The 25,911-nt window shown below is 31.8% G+C and overlaps 3 protein-coding genes across 7 annotated transcripts; 2 read left to right on the top strand and 1 right to left on the bottom strand.

Annotated features, from left to right (window-relative positions):
- Positions 1-514: 514 nt before the first annotated feature.
- On the top strand, positions 515-16,571 carry LOC106784638 (neprilysin). 3 transcript variants are annotated; one of them, XM_014744405.1, is made up of 10 exons: positions 515-859; positions 11,544-11,689; positions 13,806-13,904; positions 13,984-14,229; positions 14,307-14,518; positions 14,591-14,767; positions 14,870-15,364; positions 15,447-15,738; positions 15,825-16,075; positions 16,155-16,571. In XM_014744405.1, exons 1-10 carry the CDS (start codon positions 828-830, stop codon positions 16,491-16,493), a joined length of 2,289 nt encoding a protein of 762 aa, XP_014599891.1. In that variant the 5' UTR covers positions 515-827; the 3' UTR covers positions 16,494-16,571. The 3 variants fall into 3 exon arrangements, with proteins under 3 accessions (XP_014599891.1, XP_014599890.1, XP_014599889.1); XM_014744404.1 differs by having other exon boundaries at positions 13,788-13,904; XM_014744403.1 differs by having other exon boundaries at positions 13,773-13,904.
- A 1,060-nt stretch (positions 16,572-17,631) lies between these two features.
- LOC106784639 (eukaryotic translation initiation factor 3 subunit G) lies at positions 17,632-19,709 on the bottom strand. Its single transcript, XM_014744406.1, has 3 exons — positions 19,585-19,709; positions 18,952-19,401; positions 17,632-18,828 (listed from the first exon to the last, which is right to left on the bottom strand). Exons 2-3 carry the CDS (start codon positions 19,397-19,399, stop codon positions 18,416-18,418), a joined length of 861 nt encoding a protein of 286 aa, XP_014599892.1. The 5' UTR covers positions 19,400-19,401; positions 19,585-19,709; the 3' UTR covers positions 17,632-18,415.
- A 22-nt stretch (positions 19,710-19,731) lies between these two features.
- Positions 19,732-25,474, top strand: LOC106784637 (calcium homeostasis endoplasmic reticulum protein). 3 transcript variants are annotated; one of them, XM_014744401.1, is made up of 8 exons: positions 19,732-19,909; positions 20,415-21,135; positions 21,239-21,902; positions 21,983-22,054; positions 22,300-22,687; positions 22,765-23,168; positions 23,278-23,643; positions 23,943-25,474. In XM_014744401.1, the coding sequence occupies exons 2-8, from the start codon at positions 21,090-21,092 to the stop codon at positions 24,235-24,237; spliced, it is 2,235 nt and encodes a 744-aa protein (XP_014599887.1). In that variant the 5' UTR covers positions 19,732-19,909; positions 20,415-21,089; the 3' UTR covers positions 24,238-25,474. The 3 variants fall into 3 exon arrangements, with proteins under 3 accessions (XP_014599887.1, XP_014599888.1, XP_014599886.1); XM_014744402.1 differs by having other exon boundaries at positions 19,738-19,909; positions 20,415-20,585; positions 21,301-21,902; XM_014744400.1 differs by having other exon boundaries at positions 19,745-19,909; positions 20,415-20,585.
- The last annotated feature ends 437 nt before the right edge of the window (positions 25,475-25,911 follow it).

The raw sequence follows: 25,911 nt of genomic DNA, 5'->3' as shown, positions 1-25,911 counted from the left end.
AAAAGGGGAAAGAAAAAGATAGAAAAGTAGAAAAATATAGGAAAATAGATAAACAACGAGAAAGAGAAAGAAAATAAGTCAATAAAATATATCTGAAAGAAAAGAATTAATGAGAGAGAGAGAGAGAGAGCGAGAGAGGGAGAGAGAGAAAGTCAAAAAAAAGATGGGAAAAGGAGAGAAAAAAAAAGAGAGATGAAAAAGATGAGAGACAGAATGATAAAAAAAATAAGAAAAAGACAAAAAAAAAGAAAAAGAGAGAGAAAGAGAGAGAGAGAGAGAGAAAAGTCGTGACATATAAAAAGAAAAAGGAGAGTAGTTGAAACTCTGTGGCGCTAGGAAGGAGAGACTGACTGAGAGAGGATCAGAGAGGTAGGGAGAGGGCGTTTAAATATGAGGAGAAGCGCGCGCGCCCGTTCAGTCCGGCGCCACACTCCAAATCGTTACACACATATATATGTATATATAGATATATATGTGTTTCCGGACTCGAACTAGGTAAAGAAAGAAAATATAAAAGAAAAAGAACGAGAAAGAGAGAGAGAGAGAGAGGGAAAAGAGAGGAGATATCCTCTCGAAGTATTATTTGAAAGATAGACCAAAAAAAATATACATATTTCTTCTAAACATCTTAGTACTTCTATTCCAATCTCTCCGATGAATATCATAAATAAAGGACTTAAGATACAAACTTGTTTTTCGTGTGTGTTTATCGTGTAAATAGTGAACTCTCGTCAAATTAACGAAATATTTGTTGGTGAAAGACAGTCAAATATTATATTTGAGAAGATTCGGAAATAAGAAGGGGCTTCAGTATCATCAGCGAAAAGATGACCAACAGTATGAAGCAAACCGTCATTAAGTGAGTTTTTAATTGAATTGCCACAATCTTTTCTCTTTTTATTATATAATTGTATGATATTATTATACAAGGACAAACGTCCATTTATGTACAATTATGTATTTTGAAAGAAAGAAAGAAAAAAAAAAAAAAAGAGGACAGCTGTTAGTATGGGGAAAAATTCGAAAGTTCAAATAAATATTATCGTTTATTATAAATCCCCTACATTAATGTCCAATAAAATCGAATTCTTTACACTGGAAAAAGGTACGTTCGTTTAAGACACCCGTGGAAGTTTGTTTTAAAATAAACTTCAAAAAGATCAAATAAGGGGATCAGTTTATTTTTATTTTTCTTTTTTTTTTCGGTCGATCGTGTAAACAAAATAAAAGCTCCTACGTTTGATTATTTAATGGTGTGCGAAATATAAGATTTTTTATGTTTATATAGATAAAAAGAGAAAGAGAGAGAGAGAGAGAGAGAGAGAAAAAAAAAATGTGGGTAAACGGTTTCTCGATCGTAAGATGCAGCTTTCCCGTAACAAGTTTTATGTTTCTTTCTTTTCTTCCCGGTTGATTTTTACGAGGGATTCGACTGTATATAGAAAACTTATAAGAACAACTCAGGCGTTTATACGTTCATAGAACATTTTTATCGGCTTGATAGGTCTACCGATACTTTACGTAACGTTAGCAAAAACTTGCCAGTCAATTTGTGAAACCAGTCAAGTTCGATCGAGAATAAAAAGTATTCTATATAAAACAGGAGATGAAAGTTTGCTACGTCAATTAAGTAAATCAAACCTTTTCATAAGTGTTATCAATAATTTACATTCACGATAATTTACTCACAATTTTTATTTTCAATTAATAATTATTATTATAATATATTTTCATTTTCACGTACGTATAATTTGCTTACATTTTTCTTTTTTCAGCTAATAATATAATAAATTAATAAGCAAATATTTTATTTTTTTATTCATTGTAATTTGTTTTCTTTTAGATTAAATTAAGTAAATAAATAAAATTGTCGTAATTTTGCAACAATGTAAATCCAACAAAATTTTACTTAAATTATATTATAATAATAATAGCTCTCTATGATATAAATTTGATATATTTTATTCGCGGCAATTTGTTTCATCTTACATTAATCTAAATTAAATAAATAAAATTGTCATAACTTTTTTTTTAAATAATTCACACCAAACAAAAATTTATACTTACATTTACTTTTCGATTAATCATAAGTATTATTAAATAAATTAAATATTTTAATATTCTATTAATTGTTCTAATCATCTCAATAACTTTCCCTATACATCTTTTAGAAACCTTGAAAGAGAATGAAACGTCTATCCGACAAGAAGAAATAATTATATTCTCGAATAATTATCTAAAAACCTTTCTCGTTCAATCAACGAGAAATCGTGATACTAGATAAACTTTCCAATGAGAGATTCTGTCTAAAGTCTTCTGTATTTCAAGTTTTACCTTATCTCTACAACATTGAAATCTTATCGAGATCTTATCAAAAGTTTCGTGTATCTTCTTACAGAAATAATTACATCTCGAGAAAAAACATCTCCAAACGTTAATTCCTTTTTTTTATTCATTCAAGGTGATCGTGCAAGTGAACAACTGAACCATCATTTTCAACCAACTAATTTTTCTCTTTCTCTCTCTTATTCTTTATTCAATTATAAATATACTTTCACGTAAATTATTTCTAGTCCGGCGAATTCGTCGATCACGTTTCTAGTCGCAAGACTTGAAACAACGTTGCACAATTAAACGATTTTCTTCCGCGATAGAAATAGAAATCTCGTGATTTCAATGCACGTCAGGATTGACGATGATAAAACACGTCGACCAGGCATTGATGTTACGCCCGACAACTTTTCAATTGTCTTTAAATATTATTCACAAAATGTACGATATAACTTCGACACAGACAAAATTATTACGCAAATTCGTTGAATGATAAATTTAACAACAAAAATGAACAAACTCAATAACATCTAGTGCGTTAATTCCTTTCATAAATTCGTTAGAAATCGATATAGTATAATATGTCGAAATTGTTTCTAAGAACATTATAGTACTCTCATTTATGTGTATGTATGGTTTGTGAGAGTGCTTCAAAGTGTATACTCGTTGATCGATTCAATTATCGAGGTCTTACTAACAATAGAGCTATGCATGTTAAACGCACTTTGCACCAAAGTGGAACGAAATAAGACGATGTATGTATGTATGCATTATATGCAGCACGAAAGGATTGAAATTCACTTAGCATGTTACGTTTATCTTCCTGTTCGCGTTCACCTTTATTGCAGATTAATAGATTAATCATACGATTTTTTCCAATTGAATCTTTAATTCGTTTCACAATATTGAATTACCCACAACAACTCGGACCGATTTTTATTTTTAACGTATAATACATTTTTCCACGTAAATCGGTAAACGTTTTCCGGACAACATTTAATTTAAAAATCCTACAGTTGCTTAAGAAGTTCTCGGCAATTGTCTGAAAAAAATTTAGTTCAATGAACAATGTTGAATTTTGTTTAGCATAAAAAAAGAAATCAATTAAATGATAAATTTAGATCAGAAAATTTGTGTTAACTTACGAATGAAAGGAATGAAAATAAAATGTGAAAGAGTATGGATGATGATTCGTAAACATATAAAATTGGCGAAACCTACAAAAGGTTGAATCGGAGGTAAAATAGTGAAAGTTAACCAGTACCGTTTATTCTCATGAGACATTACGGTTCATGGTACAAGTTTACAAATGTCTACATAAGTTGCAACTTGTATCAAGAATAAGGATCATAGCAGAAAGTCTGAACAAAAATCATTTGAACAAAGGTTATTAGACTTTGACATTCTTCTTTCGAGTGATAGTGAATTAGCATTTCTTATTTGCACGAATGATGTTATTGAACCAAAATAATCGATCAGTAATGATGAGAATAATAATATTTGCACATATCTTTAGAGAGAAAAAAAGGAAATGATAGAAGAGACAAAAGAAAAATAAATATAGAAAATAGGATAATGCAAGCCGTCAACGAAATTGATTGGTTTTCTGTTAAATTTGTCCTATATGTTTGAAAAGCAATTAATATGCGTCTCGTAAAATTAACGAACGATAGACGTGACGAATATGATTGAAATATACGAGACGTTTCTGTTAAAAATAAATAAAAAAGGAAGAATAAATCCTAAGCATCGATTAAAATTTACACAAAGGTTTTCTACGCTGACGTTGGATATATCGATGGCACACACACATACACACACAGATCAAGTGGAAATAAATATATGTATGAGTAGTAAAATCGTAATGACGTAGACCGTCTGCAATGGATGCGTTGATGGATGTGAAAAAAAAATGCGGAAATGTTGTCAGAGTTTGTATATATTAAAAATAGAAAAATTATATAAAAAAATAATAGGAAACATTTTAAACAAAATAAAGAAAAAAAAAGAGAGAAAAAAAAGGAGAGGACAAATGAAGAGAAATCCTCTGGCATATAAACTCGCTTATAATGAACAGCCAATCGTTCGATGAACGATCCCATATCTCGCGCAATTATCGAAATTGATTTATCTTTAGTTTGCAGTAGTCATTCCGGACGGGAGTGGAACCCGTTGCAATCGACGTTGCACGTTGATAAATCGTGTCGTTCAATGCAAAATCAGATATACATCAAGAAAAATATATAAAAAAGATAAAAAGAAACAAGATAAAAAAAATAACGAAGAAAATATCTAACGATAGAAGATAATAAAAATTGGCTTAAAAATTTGATTATAATATATCGGTAAGAATTTTTGTAAGATTTAATCTTCGTAAAATCCTATGATTTTAGCACATTTCATGGGATTCAGATTTGAGTGACATTTGATGCGTAAAGTTAATAATGTTCTATGCGTAAGCCGGTACTCAAATTAATTAACGGTGACTCCTGGCAACTAAGTTACAATTTTATAGTGTCACAACTCGTTTAACGTGCTATGAATTACAATCGACTTAATCGTATACGATATTCCGAATATTATCAATTGCAATTAATTATTATCGTTAAATTAAATTGCATATCGTGTGTGATTTAAAATACTTGATTATCTTCAATCAAAATCTATGATTACTATGAATTTTTTCTATACAATTAAATGAATGAAATTATTCGATTATGCAACTATTTAAATACTTGATTAATGTGATTCTTGTTGTTGCAACTTTATCATAGAACAAGGTATTTGTCATCGAGTTTATTGGCGTGTCCTGCGCATATCTCTTGCGAAACCGAACAACATTGTGGTTCTGTAAGAGGAGATGATAGGAAAGAGCCACGTAAATGTTGCATTCGATAATTTCCGCGATATCGCATCGCAGTCTGTCGGTTGCATAATCTCGTGTTTGGTAAATGTAAGTACTTACATAGGTATATAATATATATATATATATATATGTTAGTGTGTGTTTCGAGAAGGAAAGAAGGATGAAAGGAACGAAAGAGGAAGTAAGAGAAAAATAAGCGGAAGAGATTCGTGTTCTATATCGTATAAAAAGAAAATCACGTTAGACATGATCTTGTTTAAAAGCCACTGGTATCACCAAGTATTACTTTCTCTTTTTATTTATTATTTCATTTATATTTTTCGCATTAACTCTTTACGTATTCGTATTTAGTAAAAGTTGTTTATTTGATAGAAATTATAATAGTAATAAATAATAAAGTATTTAATACAAATAACGTTATATACTGTACACTGTTCCCGACAATTACATCCCTTTTCCTCCACCCTTTTCATTATTTGATTATTAATTTTTCCGTTTGTTTTCTTCTTCATTTTTACATGCTACTATAAGTTAATAATTAAATAGAAACAACATTGTGTTATTAAAATAATTTTTATTAGAAAAAAATAATAATATTAATAATAATAAATAATCAAATATTAAATAAAACTAAATTACAGTATTGTACACACTGTTAGCGAGAATTAATATTTCCATCCTCTATCATTTTACATTAAATCATTATTGCTTTTCTTTACATCCTTGTATCTGCATAAACTAGCAATTTAAAAAGAAATAAATGATAGTATCATAAAATTATAAGCTTTCGAATAATTATTAAAGAAACACGCGTTATAATATCTCGCCAATTTCAACAATTAACAGATGCGAGTTCAGAATTATTCTTGTTCAAAGGAAACGTTACGCAAGTAGATTTCAAAAATATTATCTTTGGCAGCGTAGCAAATAAAGCGAGAACGATCAGTATATCGCGACATCTTCACTTATCGTCTTGTTACATTAGTTCTGTTAGTCCCGTTGACCGCACTGATCACCAGTTTATTCTGGTAATAAGAGCAACTTTGTTTTTCCTAAATTTAATGTGTTAACGGTTCAAATCTCGAATATAAAAATTCTTTGATAAAATTGTACGTAAAGGGATCAGTTCAATCGGGGACGAGTCTGCCTATAATCTGTTATTTTCTTTCATCATTCCATAAACAGAAGTGTTACTTTCTACAGGAAATGACGTTTACGCGTACCAAGTAACTGGCCTTTAGCAACAAACCAATCGATATAAGGATAAATACAATTATCGATAAAAAGTATGCCACTGTTCGTGGTATATACTCGAAATATTGACTCTTATATTTCCAAGAGACACCTTGAAATTTCGTATGCTTACAGTAGTCCCGATTGTTTGCTTATGTATGGGCCTGTGTTTGTTTGTGTAAGGATCGTCAATGAGTACAGAAACGTTTTGATTCAAATGTATTCCTGTAAACGTATAGAATACAACGACTAAACTTCCATACAAAATTACTAACACTTAGATTTATCTACACACACACGCGCGCGCGCGCGCATATGCACGCACTCATACACACACGTGTATTTAAAATAGGATTCGAGAATAAGGGACACGAGACATATATTGTAAGAGAAATTTAACCAAGTCGAGAAGGGGGAAACCCACATCATACGTAATTTATTTCTTCTATCCATGTTATATATACAACAATAAGCTTTTAGGTTTACAAACCTCCGAACCAGGAACGAGTTGTTCGTATTCTTCTGCGCACCTTTCCAATCGTTTGTACTCGAATCGCATTTGTCTCTCGTCAAAGTGACTGGCCTAGAGATCGGAATAAATTTTGAAGTTAAAACCGAGGTCTTTTCGTCTTTATTCTACTATTCTGACGCGTACAAACGTTACGTTTTTCAATCAATGTCGTTTTTAAAATCTGCTTGTATTTACTAATGGTCGAGACAAAATTTCTTCCCACGTGATACATCTTCTGTCTGTTTTTCTATTATATTTTTGGAATTTTTTTTGTAAATTAAAATAAAAGATTTTATTGTAGTTGGAAATTGTGAATAACACGAAGAATAAGAGAATCACAAGGAAATATTATTGACCTTGATGTGAATTGATAGTCGCGTGAAAATATGATTTGATAATTGTCATATAAAATTCACAAACGAGCAAATTAATTCGTCTTCCGTGATCTAAGTAATTTGCGGAAATGAGAAGATGTACGGTTATCAACTACCCACTGTATATCGCGTGAGGAACCATAAAAGAGATGAGGGAAGGTGGAAAATGAAAATCAAGAAGACGAAGACAATATGATGTATAATGTTGAAGGTTATTGAAGATAAAGAAAAAGAGATAAATTAAACGAAGAAAAACGATAGGAAGAGAGGAAGGAATGATGATGATTTCATCAAGATGACTCTGGTTGAGTCATTTGAATAAGAAAATTATATTTAAATATAACAATTTACCGTTATACCCGATCTTTAACAAAATTTATATATTTTCTTTTACAATCAATTGTGTTGATAATAACGCGGTTCTAATTGGATACTCGTTTGAAATAATAAATAAAACAATAATTGTAAAAATTAAATGAACGAAAAATAGTAACATTGGATGCAGAATTTTAATTAAAAACAAAAACCGGTCACTTGTTACATGTTTTTGTAGGTGCGTTTAGTGTTAACATGCAGTCTGCATCCATTTTTAGAGTATGTAGTACTCGACATGCTCACACGATCGGCCGTTCAACCGTTCGATCGGTCGATCGTGTTGGATTCATCTTTCTTAGTTTGTTTTTGCCCCTTCCCCTTTTTTTCTTTTTTTTCCGCCATGAAAAGTATGTTAAACGATCGACCGTTCGATTCAAGGCTCTGCCAGCCAAGTTGTCTTGTCAAAAGGTTACCGTGCCGATGTCGAACGAGACTCGATTACAAATAGGAGAAACAACTATAGCAACGATTTCTACGAATTAAAGGCACAAGTATGACGTGAAAAACTTCGCGGAGATCTGTTTCATTTATTTTATTTATATTTATCATTAAGAATCATAGTTTTATTGTCAGTTAATTTATCATACAACCGGTATTTACTTAATGGTAAATTTAATATCAAATTAAATAATAAATAAAAATAATTTCCATATCACACACATATTAAATAGTATTGAATGGAAAATTTTTATTGAAAATCTTTAACCAATCATTTTACCGATCGTGTTAAAATATTGGTAAAGAAAAGATTTATTTTTAAAACCTATTGGAATTAGATTTAGTTGTTAAAAAATCGTTAAAAATTCATCATTTCTCGTATGATGATCAATCTCGTTTGCGATTTCACGAGCGTAAATTAGATTTTCTGATCACTGACGCGACAAATTCGAGATCGAACAGGAACCTAATTCTGCTTGCTTCATACAACGTCTAGGAAATATGAGGAATATCGCATCTTCATCGATGAATCTCGTTATGGTTATAAAACGAAGCAAAAAATCAGATCGTTATCCAACATAATCTTTATGGAAATTGCTATATCAGTTACTAAATTATCAATTTAGGTTGTCCAACGGCTACATTTATTTTCTATTACCATTCGAATAATAAACCTTAAGTAAACCTTACATGTTAGTTATCTATTTTATTTTAATTTTTCTTACTAATTTTGAATATAATCTATCAAATAAGAATATTAAACATCATACGTGATACTGAGTTTGTGCAACACCCAATGATCTATTACAAAAAGTATACAACTTTTACATGTGTGTTAATTACATATTTTAATTAAACTTAATTGATAGTTATAAGAAGTTACGTGTTACGACTACTGACCCCCTATATGGGGTCGCAGAAATATGAGAAAAACTAAAAAAAATATCTACAAAGTCGAAAATAAATTTAAATTCATTTGCACCGAGGACAAGGAACCTGTTGCATTCTTAAGATTCTCTAACAACGTTCGATTACGAAGAAAATGTTTCTTTACCACGCGAACGATGACCAGTAACGATCCAATCAATATCGATATAACGTCCAACAGTATTTAACGTTTTTCTTAACAACTTGCGGCAATCGAGAAATAAAATAACACTTTCACCCAATTATCCAACCATGGCGTGGTCCGCGACATTTATCCGTACAAGTTCTCCCGAATAAAATATCCAATTAAACTACGTTCGATGTAATAATATTTTCAATCATTTCTCCAACTCATAACACAATTATCATAAATCTTAACGAAGTAAATACTATAATTATTGTACAATAAATTAATTGAATAGTGATAACGTTCTCCTACGATTATTTGATTATGATCAATTGATTTTCAATCTTTCATCATATTTTAGAATAATTAATTGAAAGTGAAATTTGTTCATTTTATTATAATAAAATTGTATAAGCCACTTTTTTAATCTTTAAGATAGTAATGGTTAATATTAAAATCTATTTAACTTGGTATTCTGATTTTGAATTGCAAAGATTAATGATAAATATTTGTATGCGTATCCGAAATGTTGTGGCAACGTATGTTGCATCAAAAAGGTCATTACACTCGGTTGCATCGTCCCGTAGAGTATGAGACTCTATTGTGATGCTCGGCATTGGACTAAGTTAAGTACTTTACTTCTACGTAGATATATTCATGTGCGTGCACGGCACGAGTCTCAGACCAAGCATTCGAACGTAAACCGGATTGAAAGTGTGTACCGTATCGCAAACGGCACCTTTCATGCAACTACATTTTCAAACTCGTATTTTATTACTCACTATAAACGAAAAAAGATGAGGAACCGTTTGCCATAACACAACGATACATTTAATAATTATTTTATATTATTTAAAATATATAGCCAGTTTACTTGTTGGATAAAAATGATCTATTATAAAAAAATAATTTTTTTCAAAGTAAATATAAAACTTTTCTTTTTAAAATATTGGAAATTCATTTCGTGTGAAAAATCTTTATCTTCCCTTAATGGAACTTTGATCATCGAGATAAAATAAAAATTGTAACCGTGAGAATTCGTGGGCGTAAACCATGTGCAAATGGATTAGAAATAAAATGAAAGTTTCTCAGAAAAAGAAAATGAAAGTTGTGATAGGTAAACAAAAAGCATTGAAATGGAGAAAACTATTTATCCTAAGCTTAAATATTAATCAGTTAGATTGTTCCGTACACTCCCTTCTTCATTATCATCGAATGACCAGGTCTCACGTCAGTGATAACAATGCAACAAAAGAACTTGCGAAATTATTGCGACATTGTATTATTTATACGTGTGTACGTATGAATCAGTAAATTTGAGTACTTACGTGCTTTATCGCAATTATTTTTTTAGCGTAGAAAAAAGCGAAACCGCACAGACGACACTTTTTTATTCTCTCCTTTAGTTTCTGTACAATATATTTCTCAGTGGGTGTATATGTGTGTAATTTAACGATCTATTCTTTACCTATCTCGAACAACGGTTCAACTTTAATCACACACACACACACACACACACACACACACACACACACATAGGTACATGCATGAAACTAGCTTTCGAATCTTTCCTAATCTCGTCGATAAAACTGGCAAATTGCAAAAATCATCGTCCTATTCTTTCTTTTTTTCTAATTCGTCAGAGACACGCCTAATTGATTTTTAAACGAAAAAATATTATCAACTTCCTTTGATACTTTGAAATCGTTCAATCGAAAACAATTGTAAAAAAATGAATGTAAGAAGGAAATGTCTCAATCCTTTACTATTGATTTTTTTTCATTTGACGACAAGAATTTGAATAGGAAAATATTTGAATTTTCACATAATTCGTAATTCCTCATTAAACATGAGCAAAAGACAATTCATACGTTTATCAGTTTAATAGGAATGGCATTGTGCAAGAAATACAAGAAAAAAAATGGCCATCGCATGTTCATTGCACGTTCCATTCTAATTATGGTTCATTATAATTTTAAATTGTCATTCCTGTACACTCATAGTTTAAAATAAATTGTAAGAAAATAAACGCATAATACAAACCTAGAGATTATTTTGATGAAAATATCGTATGAACAGGTTTAAAAACACAGATACACAAAATTTAGGGATCCCGAACTAATACTGAAAACCTACCCAATTAATCCAAGTTTGGGTTAATTGGAATTGTTTGGCATTTTGTCGAGAAATTTTTTTGTTTAAATAAAACTTTGTATAACTTTGTTCTGAAATTTTTAATCGTTTACTCCAAACTAGGCCTTTCGATTGAATAGGGCCCTTGGTTTTAGCTGATAAAAATTATACCTAAATTCGTCCCTGCATAAACATTTGATATTTCTTTAGCTTGATATTCGTTTTCAGAAATCCAACATGGTGGAAGAGACGATCGGCTTTGGAACGTGGATTAACGGTAATCGCAGTGTCCGGTGTCCTCTTGTGCATCGCGTTGGCTGTCGCGCTTGGTGTATTGGCCGCAAATACAGCGTCCTGCAAGCAATCGTCGAACGGTAAAAAATGTTTTTTTTTTTTATTTTTTTTATGATTCATTTTCATTCGCACCTGTTAACCTAATGCTGCAATCATAATAATCACAAGAACTTGATAAATATTATTTTAAAATGAATCAATTTGATTACGATTCTTGTTGATCATTCGAGCCAGCAGGGTGAACCGCAGTGACGTCCGATTGGATATCATATGATTGAGAAAAAAAAATATAAAAAAGAAAAAAAGGAAAAAGATCAATCCCTGTAGCCGATTCTGACGCATAAGAATATTTTTGGAATCGTTGATTACATGAATCGCGTCGGAATCAATAGTGTTTTGAAAGTTAGTCACTAACCAAGTCGAAGTAAAATACGTAAGCATCGGGATCGATAACACCGGAAAGTATTTCTAAGTGTTTGAGTTTTAATTTACATTCAATCGTAATGATATTTTTAGTCGATCAATGTTTCCTACGGTATCGAAATCATGAAAAATTAAAAATAATAGGAAAGAAAAGAGAGAGAAACCAAAGAAATCATTCGTCTTTTAAAATTAAAAATAAACTATTTACAACCAACAAATCAAAAAAAAAAAAAAACTTCCGGTAATAAATAAAGTTTTTGATTATGCAACCATAATTATAACAGTGGACTGACATGAGCAATAAGACAGAGTTGAACCAACAACTTTGAAGGCCCTAGACTATCACTGTTAGGGATTTACTCAATTAACCCAAATTAACCTAAATTTGGATTAATTGTGGTGACAAATTCGCCATTTTGTCGAAAAATTGTTCAATAAAATTTGGTATCATTAATATTGTCTTAAGTTTCTGATTTAAATTGTTTTTATTTTTATTTTTTTTTTATCGCGAAAAGGATCCTTTGATCAAACGGGGTCCGAGTCTGCAGCCAGTAAAAAAATCAAAAAATTAATTTTATGATTTACTTTAGAATGAAAATATTTGTAATAAAATAGTTGTTCAATTTTTGGACTCGCTCCAATTATAATTACGAGCGCACATTAATTATAAATCATCTCAAGTGAATATTATAATACAAAAAGTATGAAAATTTATTAAAACAGCGTTCACTTTTACTAACGAAATTATTATACGCTAGAGTGAACAAGATCTAAAGATCGTGTATAACGATATCGAGTTAAATATTATCGATTAGAATGTTGATCTTATTGATCTCGCATTATTTGTTATTCGTTTTACGACTTGGCTCTTCGTCAAATAGTCCGATAATCTATGTCGAACACAATTATTTCAATTCGGTACAAACATTAAACAGTTGACTCGGTATATAATCAAGATTAATCGATCTTCGTTTCTTACGACACGAGGTGAAGAGCATAAAGTTGGGTTAAACGATTCATGTTCACCATTAAGTTTAATAAATCGCAACAGTATTGACTATAGAACGCAATCCAGAAGAACGAAATTTATCGATCTCGCCTGCTATCTTTTTCTTTTTTCTATTCTATTCTAATTCCCTTGATTAAACGATTAATAAACACACACGTCCAAATTTATTTCATTGACCTTGAAAAAGCTTAACCACTCAGAACCGAATTTATCGGAACTAACGAAACGATGTTTTCTACCTTTGACGAGACAAAAAAAAGATGGCAAATAAATTTCTCTTCTCATTCGAAGTTTTAAAAAATCTCCCATCCCTCCGCCACCCGAAAAAAAAAACATTTTAGTAGTTCTGAAATTTATTTTGGAAAGAGAAAAAAAATAATGTATGATGACTGGTCGAGTGAATCATTTTGTTTTGAGTTGTTACTGCAATCCATTATCTATGGAATATCGAAAAAAATAAAATAAAATAAAATATCTCCACTAGTTTCACGCTTTAAACCTTCGGAAAAATTAGCATCCTAAGCATTATCGCTATTATGAATCATTTAGAGTCCTAATCGCGTATTTGTTTTTTTATTGTAATACATTTTTGCTTGCAAATAGTTTTGGTTTCTTTTTACTGATATTGCTTATTTAGAAAAATAAATTAGCTTAACACTAATATTGCATATTATTTTTTCTTATCATCACCAATCCGCATCTGCACGCATACCATCTGCACGCGTCGTTAGCTGTTGCTAATTCAGAACAACTACCGTCCACAGCGGAAGCTCTGCAAGTAATCGAAGGTACAACGACCACCATCAATCATCAATCAACAGGAAAAGAAAATATATGCGTCTCTGCAGGATGCGTACACACCGGTGAGTTTTATAAAAAAAAAATATTTCAGAGATATCAAATTTGTCATAGAATAACAGCGTGAAATTAATTTGAATACAGCTTCGAAAATATTGGAGAACATGGATCCCGACGTGGAACCCTGCGATGATTTTTACAAATTCGCTTGCGGTGGTTTTCTCAAATCCACCATCATTCCGGACGACAAGACTAGCGTAAATACGTTTAGTATTATCAGCGATAATCTTCAACAACAACTTAGAACCAGCATTGAAGAGAAGAGTCCACCGAATGAGCCAAGACCCTTCACGTTAGCCAAGATATTTTATAAAACATGTATGAATAAAAGTAAGTAATCCTGTTCTAGTACAATTGTTCAGAACTTCTTATACAATTCTAATTATTTGTTTTTATTTATTTTTTAGCGGCTATCGAGGAAAAAGGTTTGGAACCTCTGCACAATATTTTGCGCGTATTAGGTGGTTGGCCTGTGTTAGATGGTGACAATTGGAAAGAGGAAGATTTCACTTGGAAAGATTCGGTGTACAAGTTCAGAACACGAGGTTATTCCGTAGATTATTTCATAGACTTTAGCATCGGTGTAGATTTAAAGAATAGCACAATGCGCATTATTGATGTAAGTATAAAATACTTATCTCAATGATTTTTGTTAGATCAAACAAAAACTCTGATAAATATTTACTTGCAGTTGGATCAAGCGTCGCTCGGTTTGTCACGCGAATATTTGTCCAAGGGATTTAACGATAAAATCGTGCAAGCCTATTACGACTACATGGTTGATATTGCTGTAATACTTGGAGCTGAGAAGAACAAAGCTAAAACTGAACTTAGAGAATCATTGGAATTTGAAATGAAACTTGCGAATGTAAGTTTTAAGTTTGGAATTATTATTCATGACTTTTGTTATGATTGGTCAGGATCATTTCGATAATCTTGATTTCTTTTTTTTTTTTCTTTTTTTTTATAGATATCATTGCCCAACGAAAAACGACGTAACGCAACGTTGTTATACAACCCAATGACCATAACTGAATTAAACAAGAACTTTCCAAGCATACCATGGAAGGAATATTTTAATACGATATTAGCACCGACCGTACAGGTTGATGAAAATGAAGTGGTAATAGTTAGCGTGCCAAGTTATATTACAAGTTTGGAAGAACTTTTGAGTAAGACGCCGAAAAGGATTCAGGCTAATTATGTCATGTGGAGAGCAGCTGCCGGATCGGTCAGTTATCTTACGGAGAACATCAGAAGAAGGCAACTTCAATATTCGACAGCTTTGAGTGGTAAAACTGAGAGAGAAGCTAGATGGAAGGAATGCGTTGACATAGTTTCGGGAAGTTTATCGATAAGTGTTGGTGCGATGTACGTAAGGAAATATTTCAAGGAAGATGCTAAGAAAAATGCGATTGAAATGGTGTCAGATATCAGAGAAGAATTTAGGAAAATTTTGAAGAAGGTAAAATTAATTGCTCTAATATCTTAAAAATCCTAAAAATTAATTGCATGTTTAAAATTTTGTTGTATATTTTTTTTTTTAGGTCGATTGGATGGACGAAAATACTAAAGAAAGTGCTTTGGACAAAGCCGCATCGATGGCCAGTCACATTGCTTATCCCGACGAATTATTGGATGATAAAAAACTTGAAGAATTTTATAAGAAACTCGAATTAACCGAAGGAAATTATCTCGAAAGTATTTTGAACTTAACGCTCTTCGGAACGGAATATTCTTTCAGCAAACTTAGGAAACCTGTAAACAAGAGTGATTGGGTTACTCATGGAAGACCAGCGATCGTTAACGCATTTTATTCATCTATAGAAAACAGCATTCGTACGTTGTCTTTAATCTTAAAAATCTTTCCTATCTTTTTTATTATAATACTGAATATAATTTTATATATTAAAATGATTGGACAGAATTCCCAGCCGGTATTCTTCAAGGAACTTTCTTCAACAACAATCGACCACGGTACATGAATTACGGTGCTATCGGATTTGTTATTGGCCATGAAATTACGCACGGTTTCGACGATCAAGGCAGACAATTCGATAAAGAAGGAAATCTCGTTGATTGGTGGGCACCGGAAACTAAGGAAAATTATTTAGAAAGAGCTGAATGTATTGTTCATCAATATGGAAATTACACGGTCGAGGAAGTTGGTTTGAACGTACGAAAATCTTTCTCTTATTCTTCATAATTCATTGAATCCTAATTAAGACATTAATTCATTATTTTTATGCTTACAGTTAAACGGTATTAATACGCAAGGTGAAAATATTGCGGATAATGGTGGCATCAAAGAAGCCTACTTAGCGTACAAAGAATGGGTCAGAAGAAATCACCCCGAGCCAAAATTACCAGGACTTTCCTATACCCCCGAACAAATGTTTTGGATTAGTGCTGCCAATACTTGGTGCAGCAAATATCGACCAGAAGCGATGAAGCTTCGCATTACCACTGGATTCCATAGTCCAGGAGAATTTCGTGTTTTAGGTCCTTTCTCAAATATGAACGAATTTTCTAAAGACTTTAATTGTCCGCTTGGTTCGAAAATGAATCCTGAGAAGAAGTGTGCTGTTTGGTAAACTAGACCAGACTTACCCTCCATCCTCAACGTTGATCGACTAATTCTTTATCTTCTTGTTAGTCAAAAAAAAAAAAAGCAAAGACAATGCGTTTTCGATATATAAGCATGCATATGCGTTAAGTATGTTTGTACATCGTTGATATTTAGAAGATCAATTGATTGATATCCTAAAAGGATAAATGATTTGCACTCGATGCTTTATAGAAACAACGAAGACATTTCGTCAAAAGAAATAATCTTCATTTTTTAAATACAATTCTAAAAGTCGAAAAAACAAATGAAATCTTAAGAAGAATTATCTATTGGTGTTTCTGGACAATGGTCGGATTAGGTCGCTTCGTGATCGATTATATATATAATCGGGTTGAATTTTACGCTTTATATGTAAAATAAATCCTGGTGTTTCAAATGTCGAGTTTATAAACGACTATTGTCTTTTTATATATATATAAAAAAAAAAAGAAAAAGAAAAATTAACTATTTCTCGTTTATGCTACGTGTTCTGTAAATAATACAAGCGGATGATAGATCGATTATTGTTGCGAGCGCCGTTAATTATTAATTTTTTTTTTCTCGTTAAATTTTACATTTAAACGCGTGTCGATGAGACAATTGTTGCAAGCGCGCATTTATGCGATTTTTTGTTTGTTTTTCTTTTTAGGTTTTATTAAATTTTCTATCGTTAACATTGATTATGATATTATAGTAAGAAAGTACCACATGTATTGGAATGAAATATGATTTTTAAACATTTCTTTAACAATTCGTGTGAAAATTCGAAAATATCGTTTTTAAGGGATCAGAAAAATTCTTTTAAAAAATTGAAAAGCAACGTCTACGATTGTTAAAGTTTCTTCCTAAGAAAAAATTTGAGATTTCTTTTCTCAATATATTTCTTTTTATATTAATCTATAATAACAATACATACGTTCCGTTGGTACTTTTTTCAAAATGGTGACTAAGCTCATTGGAGCATTATATAATTGTTAACTATAGTTACCGTCTCGAAGTACTTAGACTATCTAGTATTAATCATATTATAGTTATGTCACAGAAACAATAAGAACAAAAAATATATGTCCTTGCTTTTTATATTATCACACTTTTTACGTATATAATTCTTGGCTCAGCATTCATTTTTTATCACCTACTTTCTTAACCCGCTTTCGTTACTAGCGTCCCATATACGAATTGTCCATGCAAAGGTCTCGTATAAGCGATCCATTTAATGGTCCTTCATGCAAAAGTCTCGTATGAACGACTGATCTCTATACGGATCGTTAATGAGACGGTTAAAAAATAATAATATAAATATTTTAAATTTACACACAAAATAAACATAATTAAACTTTTTATGAAACCATATAAAATAATTCGTTAAGAAATTTAGTTACTTAATTTATATATAATAAGTTGAAATGAAATTGTATTGGAATTTACTGGAACTCGATTGGACAATAAATAAAGGATAGGTATTATCGATAAATCATGCTGCATTACGAAGTGTTAATATAATTGGGCTGTTAATTATATATGTAGTAATAATCGATGCTTATGTATATAATATCGTTTCTATTTACAATCAATTTTAAATAAAAAAAAATCCAATAAATCATGTTTTTTAAAGAGAATTACTTTACTGCAAAACTTGATTGAAAATTGAAATAAATTGGTGACAAGTTGTGTCATCGAGAAAAATATAATTTTAACCTCATTTGAATTCGGTTTATATAAAATTACAAATTGTCATTTCATTAAAATGTTGTATTCATTGGAAATATCAGATGTAAAAATGGAAAACATGAAAAAGTGAAAAATATTGAATATTGTTTACTTGTTCTACGACTTCACAACTTGGCACAGCCACACCCATTATGTCCAGCGTAAAGATTTTCTCTTATTGTTTTACATCGAATTGAATTAGTTACTTTGTTGTTGAGGTTTGGACCATTCTACGCTTAAAATAAGATGATCATATCCATAACCATCGAGAGTGGCAATAGCTTTAGCAGCTTCCGCTCTATACTTGAAATGTACATATGCAAATCCTTTGCACAAATTTGTTTGTTTTTCTTTTGCTAAGTATTGTTTCACGACCGTTCCAAACGATTTAACCAGTTCATCCAAATCAGCATCTGTAGTACTCTGAGATAAATTGGAAATACGAATGGCTGTAGTATCGTCTCTTCTCTGCATTTGCATAGCATCACCACGCTTGTTGCCACCATCTCGCATACTCGGTGGAACGTATTTACTTCCCTGTGGTTTCAACTCAGCCATTGCTCCAGGAACAGTAGGACTTACAAGAGGTTTCTTATCATCTGGTACTTTACCTAAAAATAATAATAATAAAAATAATAATAATAATAATAATAATAATAATAATAATAATAATAATAATAATAATAATAATAATTAGAGAAGGAATCTGTAAAACTCGCTGTAAAAATATTTACCTCCAGCAAGTACAGTATCCTTGTACGGACACTTAGAAGTCCAATGGTCACCGTTACAATTACGACATTTAACGACACCCTTATCACCCATGTTTTTAAGCTTATCGAGAGTATCTTCTTCGACTTTATTTTCTTCCTCTTTACTAGATATAAATTGCATGAAGACATCTTCTGCACCAACCGTAGTAGCAGGATTGGGACCTGGTCTGTCATCAGTGGAGTCTCCAAACTTTGCCCAATTCTTCCTCGCAGCAATGGTCTTTGATACTATGCGACGTTCAATTTTGTAAGTACTTACTACCTTGACTTTCTTGTTATCCTGATTATACTTATACTCTGTAAGAATCTTAAATCCATTCTCATAAACCTCAGAAGGTGGAGGTAATACTCCTCCTTCTTCTTCGACTTCATCTGCCCAGCTGGACTTAATTTCAGATGCTACCGGCATTTCTATAAATTAAGATTAATAAATAATAAATTGTATTGCTGATATATACACCAGAAACGATTGAAAGTCATATTGTCGTACAAGTATACGAAAACCAAGAGATAATTTGTAGAAATAACATTTTTAAAAAATTCATACTTAACGATAGATTAATGGAACTCGTTAAAAAATATACAAACAATTACCTTAAAATACGAAGAAAAACTGTAGGATACAATTAAAGAGAATCAGAACGCAGGCAGCAAAATGCGATAAATATGGTGGTATTTCCGGATATGTCTTAGGTTGTCCAGTATGGTTAGCGATGATGGCGCCACCGATGGTTAAGGAACAAATTAAAGTAAAAATGGCGATTTGTAGCGTCTTGTGTCCACTGTGAGTAGATAATGTTTTTCGGAGGAAAGTTCCGATCGTATAAAAAAGAAGGTCCAATTTTGTAAAAGCAACTTTAATTATTTAATTTGGAAGAGTACTCGAAAGAAGTCGCTATAATGGACCAAGCACCTACAGGTAAATAAACAATTATTAAGCTCGACGACGATGACGATCACAGAGGGAAAGAGAGAGAGCGAGAGAGAGAGAAAGAGAGAAAAAGAAAAAGGAATGACCGTGCGCGCGATCTTACCGCACACATATATTTTCACCCTTAATTGAAAATTTACGAATAATATCACGTATTCGTATTAATCGTAATATTGTATGATTAATCGTTTTAGCATTTTCATTTTGATCAAAGTTGGAGATCAATGTGTTATGTATCACCCTAACTCGGTGAATGTTCAATATGAACTATTTCAAATTTTCAGGTTACAATGGACACACTTTTTAGGACAGGGTTCAATATTTGATGCAATGTTCTTTTATATTTCTCTAACATGTACTTTACGTTTACTTCTACATTTCTTTCTTTTTTATTTTTATCTTTTTTTTTAATTTTATTATTTATTTTTTATGGATTTTATCGTTTAACACTAATCGATGACTCTAATTCTATTTGTTTTGATATAACATGTAGATACAGAGTTACGGAACATCATTGACAAACTGGCACAGTTTGTCGCCCGCAATGGACCGGAGTTCGAGCAGATGACCAAAAACAAGCAGAAGGACAACCCTAAGTTTGGTTTCTTGTTTGGCGGGGAACACTTCAACTACTATCAGTACAAAGTGACTACAGAGCAAGCCAGTAAGTGGGATACAGCCCCTTAACAGCTACCAACAATTGAGAAGCATAAAGGCCATGCTTTATTCAACAACAAGGAATGAGTTTGACCAAAAAAAAATATATATATATGTATAAAAATAAATCAAAGTAATAATATTAATAATATTAATATAAAAAAATAAGAGATACGGTTGAAAGGGTCTCTGAATTCATCGTACAATTAATCATCAAATGTGAGCACTTGGTTTCAAGATTTTGGGATTGCTATTTGTTAAGCAGAATGCTTTTGCTAAAGACATCTTGTATTCCTCGACAATGGCGATTTTGAGAAGAATTAGTTTTAAGATTCTTACTGGAACTTATCTAATACGGAGTACATTGTCGGTGTAAAGCTTAAATCTATGTGGGAGGTATAAATAATCCCATATAATGTATATACCCTGTAAAGCCCTTGTAATATAGAAATATAAAAACAGGGAAAAGAATATAGTGCTCCCAAAAGACTTACCGGATTTTTTTGATTATATGTATACTTCTCTAATAAACCCGCCAAGAATTAAATTATGCACCGGTAAAGATAATACAGAACAGAAATTGGATTATTTGTATACTTTTTCAATAACAAATTGAAGAAATAAAACATCTTACAATAATCAACCGTCATTCGTTTACAGTTTTAAAGCAAAAAGGAATAAATCCAATGCAAAATGCAGACCCACGTTTAAACGTTTCGCAGCAGCAGCAAACAGCCGCTACCGCCACCCAGTCGCTGAATAACGTCAATCTAACGTCTGGCCTAAATACTCAGAACAATGGATTAAATCCGGTAGTTGGAATTGGGCCAGTGGGAAATTCAGCTGGTACAGTGATACCAGGTGTACCCGGACAAATTGGAGGACCAACTAATACCGGACCACCAATTGGATCGGTACCGTCTGCCATGGGAGGTGTAAACCCACCTATAGGTGGAGTCACACCAGCGGTTAACATCGGTGGCCCACCGGCATGGCTTCAAACAGAACTGGCCAATCTTCAATCACAACAAACGACTCTGCAGGAACAAGTTAGACAATCGGAACAAAATCTTGCTGCTCAACATGCTGCATTGATGGCTCAACAACAAGGCAGAGTCGAGGATGCAGTTAGACAAGCTCAAGAAACAGCTCTGCAAAATAATGCTCAAACTACCAACACTGATCTTACAGCATTTGATACTGTTTTGCAACCCATTATCGATAGCTGTACCAAAGACAGCATAAGCGCAGGAAAAGCTTGGATTCTTCAAAATTCTGTTACGCCACAAAGCAATCAAGTTGTTGCTGATCATTTATTAAAAAAGTAATGTAATATTGTTATTAAATGAAATAATCATTACTTTATTTGAAAATATCTTTTAACATGGTATGTTTTTGTTACAGAGTTATCCAAGGATCGACATTTAGCCATAAACTACACATTATATATTTGGTAAACGATGTCTTGCATCATTGGTGAGTGTATGAATTTTTCTAAGAATACGCCAATCATATTTAGTTTGATTATATTATTAAATATTTCATCTACATTGTATGTGATATTTAATTAATAATATTAGGTGTATTTTTACAATCAAATAGAAGTTCTTTGCTGATTGTGAAATTGTCTATAAAATGTATATTTTTTATAATTATGCTTGCATCTGTATGTATATTTACATATATATATATATATATTTGCAAAGTATAACATTTCTTAGCGCTAGAAAAAAATCTATGGATCTTCGAAAGGCGATGGAAAGTGTAGTTGTACCCATGTTCTGTAATACTTCATTAGCCGCATCTGAAGAGCAACTTAACAAGCTTAATAAATTATTAAGCCTTTGGGAATCAAAGAATAATTACTTTGACGAAGGAATTATAGATAAATTGAAACAACCCAGTGCATCATGGTCAGAATACCAAGCTAATTTAGTATCTCAACATGCCAGTGCTATTACTCCTATCACAACTTCAACAAAACAAACATTTGACAATTATCAAGCCCAACATCAAGCATTCGTTACGCATGCTTTAAGACAAATTCAAAATATTGAACAGCAAAAAATTGCAATCGATCAGCAACTAAAAGCACCACCTCCACAACTGGTATTTTATTTTGTTGTATTATTTGTATTTTATCAGTGGTGTTAATATTTGTTTTTACAAAATGATGTTTTCTATAGAATCAACAGAACATGGCACTACCACCTAATCACACTGGTCCCAGCGGACCAATGGGTAGCGATGTTAACTTTAGTCAACCCCCACCTGGTTGGGGTGTACCACCAGGAAATGAACCACCACCATTCTCGAATGTTCCTTTACCAGATTTTTCTAAACCACCGCCAGGATTCGGTCCACCGCCTGTCATTCACGAACCATCCGTCGAAGATCTGATGCCCAGCATGCCATACTTTGAATTGCCTGCTGGTTTGATGGTCCCCCTCATCAAACTTGAAGATGGAGAATACAAACCATTAGATCCTGATGCTATCAGACTTCCACCACCTGCACCACCCAGTGATCGATTGGTTGCTGCTGTAGAAGCTTTTTATGCACCTCCAAATCACGATTCACCGAGAGACAGGTGAGTTGTAATTAATTTATTTTATCTATGGTAATATATAAACCAACTAATATTGCAATTATTTGCATAAATCAATTATAATATAAATGTTTCCAATTTTTTATTTTAGCGATGGATGGGAGAAACTTGGTCTCTACGAATATTACAAAGCAAAGAATTTAGCGCGCAAACGCAAAGAAGAAGACATTGTAGCTGGAATTAGACAAAAATCAAAATCACCCTCGCCCATTTTAAGGCCAAGATCAAAAAGTCCTAGTCCTCCAAAGAAACGTTACAGAAGTAAATCTCGTAGCAGATCGCGATCGAGGTCAAGGGGTAGGAGTAGATCGCGATCACCAACGACGAATCATAGACGGAATAGTCGCAACAGTAATCATAATACTAGAAGTCGTAGAAGAAGAAACAGCAATAAGGATCGAAGTCCTGATAGAAGATTAGACAGACAGGATCGCAGTCCAACTCCTCCAAGTTTTCTGTAAGTCTATTTTATTTTACTTCATCATTTGAGAACACAGCGTTCTAGATTCTTCTCTATTTAAACATTAAACATAATTATTATTTATTATTAATTATTAATCATTTCAGTGAATATTATAACTTCTTATGTTAATACATAAAAATAGTATTTTTATATATATCCAATTTAAAGAATATGTGTATTTTTATTCTCAAAGTGGCGCGCTGGGTTTTATGATAATAAGTTTTATTTCCTGTTGGGAATTTGTTATCATAAATATGTTTGATTCGTATAAATGATAACTATTTTTTATTTAGTGGATCAACATATAGCAAAGCTCCGCAAGAGATAAGTCTCGATGAAAGTAATAAAGGACACCAGTTGTTAAAAAAAATGGGCTGGGCTGGTGCTGGATTAGGTGCTAACGAACAAGGTATCGAGGCTCCTATATCGGGAGGTGAAATTCGAGATAAAAATGACCAATACAAAGGAGTCGGTATTAATTTAAACGATCCGTACGAAAATTTTCGTAAGAGCAAAGGACAAGCGTTCATAACTAGAATGAAAGCAAGAGCGGAGGAACGTGCCGAGGAAAGGGGAGAACGGGACTGAATATACCAATAAGATGAAAATAAGGTGATATCAGGACAAAATGAAAGAGATAGGCGTATTATCGAGAGTAACAAAAAGAAAAAGAAAGAAAATCTTGGCGTCGAAAACAGATCGACACAATTTGTCAACGATTTCTTCTATTGTTCTGCCTATGAGGGCTGAATTTCAATACACTTGTTCATACCAATTATTAAATTCTACTAATAAATCATTTACTTTTACAAGTAAAAGACTTAGTCATTAATCCTTTCGTTATGGCATGCTTTGACGCGAATATCCTTTCATATAAATTCACCATCATTCCATGTTACGATCCCTATATGAATCAGTCGGTTGGTCATTCATACGGGGATCTTACTTGAACGACTCGTATATGAGTCGCTAATAACGAAAGGGTTAATGATTGACATATTTTACTTTACAATTAATTCGAATTATGAAAGAGGATTTTATAATTTAATTATAAAAGATATTTAGATTTTTTTAGAAATTAATTTTACAAATTTTAATTTACTATATTAATTGATACATATATTTTATTGTATATATTTGTGTTTCCATGAAAATTGTGTCTATCTTTTTTGTAAGCCCTATGATATATCATTTCAATTTGTCTATAACCGTCGGTTGTTACAAAAAATAATTTCTATGCATCAAAAGTGACGACATATAATATAATTTATAATTATTCATAAATTTGTAAGAAAACTAACAACACACAACAAAATAGTAAATGATAAAATTGATTACATATTCGTTCGCATGTTGTTTTTTTTCTTTATTTCTACATTTAAGGAAATTCTTTAACATAGGCATATTGCAATTGTATATTTCTTTGAAAAGAAACTATTAATCAAATGATTCATTTGTTAAACCGAATTTCCGATTGTAAGAAAAGATTAGTGCGTTTAAATGTCGAGAAGATCTTAATGAAAGAAATCTCTGTAAAGTAAGCAAGTTTAATAGTGAGAAAGGATTTTTATGGCAACATTATGAATGTATACAATATGTGACAGAAAAAACCCTACTCTACAGTTTGCCCCGCCTAAAAAGTTCATCGTTCTCGAAAGCAAACTCGAGCAAATTTTGCGCTCTTAACGAGCATATTAAAAAGAAAAAAAAATAAATGAGAGTACAACCGTCGTGCAGCCAAGTACATGTGACTATTCTGCATGAAACTCGACGTTAAGTACTTGTATTGAGTAAGTTAATAAATAATAATTATATTAAATATATATACAAGTGTATATGGATATTTTCAAAACGAATATCGCATGATCGATTGATCCCTTTTTATCTTTTCGTTTTTTTTGTACACATATTTACAGATAATTGCAAATATTATATTTTACTAATCATTCGAATTACTTTGTATCGTTGAAACAGGTTTTAATTTTTGTTTAAATGTAGTTTAATCAATTGAAATCGTGGTATTTTCAATAATGCAACTGCAGTTGCAATGTTGAAAAAGCAACTACTTTTACTGAATTCGCTTGGATTAATTTAATCAGTAATTTTTATATATACAGTATCTTCTAACGTAAAAAAAAATTAATTGTGGTCAATTTAATAAAGGTATTTTTCCAAATTCGTGAATTCTACAAACGCGACTCGGCAATTTAAATTTTGATCGAATTATTGAAAATGTATCATAAAAAAATATTTATATATAAA

Source organism: Polistes canadensis, unplaced genomic scaffold (genome assembly GCF_001313835.1).
Source record: "Polistes canadensis isolate GaletaPanama2010 unplaced genomic scaffold, ASM131383v1 scaffold_38, whole genome shotgun sequence".
NCBI classification, from domain to species: domain Eukaryota; kingdom Metazoa; phylum Arthropoda; class Insecta; order Hymenoptera; family Vespidae; genus Polistes; species Polistes canadensis.
Note: the sequence above shows the minus strand (reverse complement) of the source record. Positions and strands in the feature narration are given on the sequence as shown.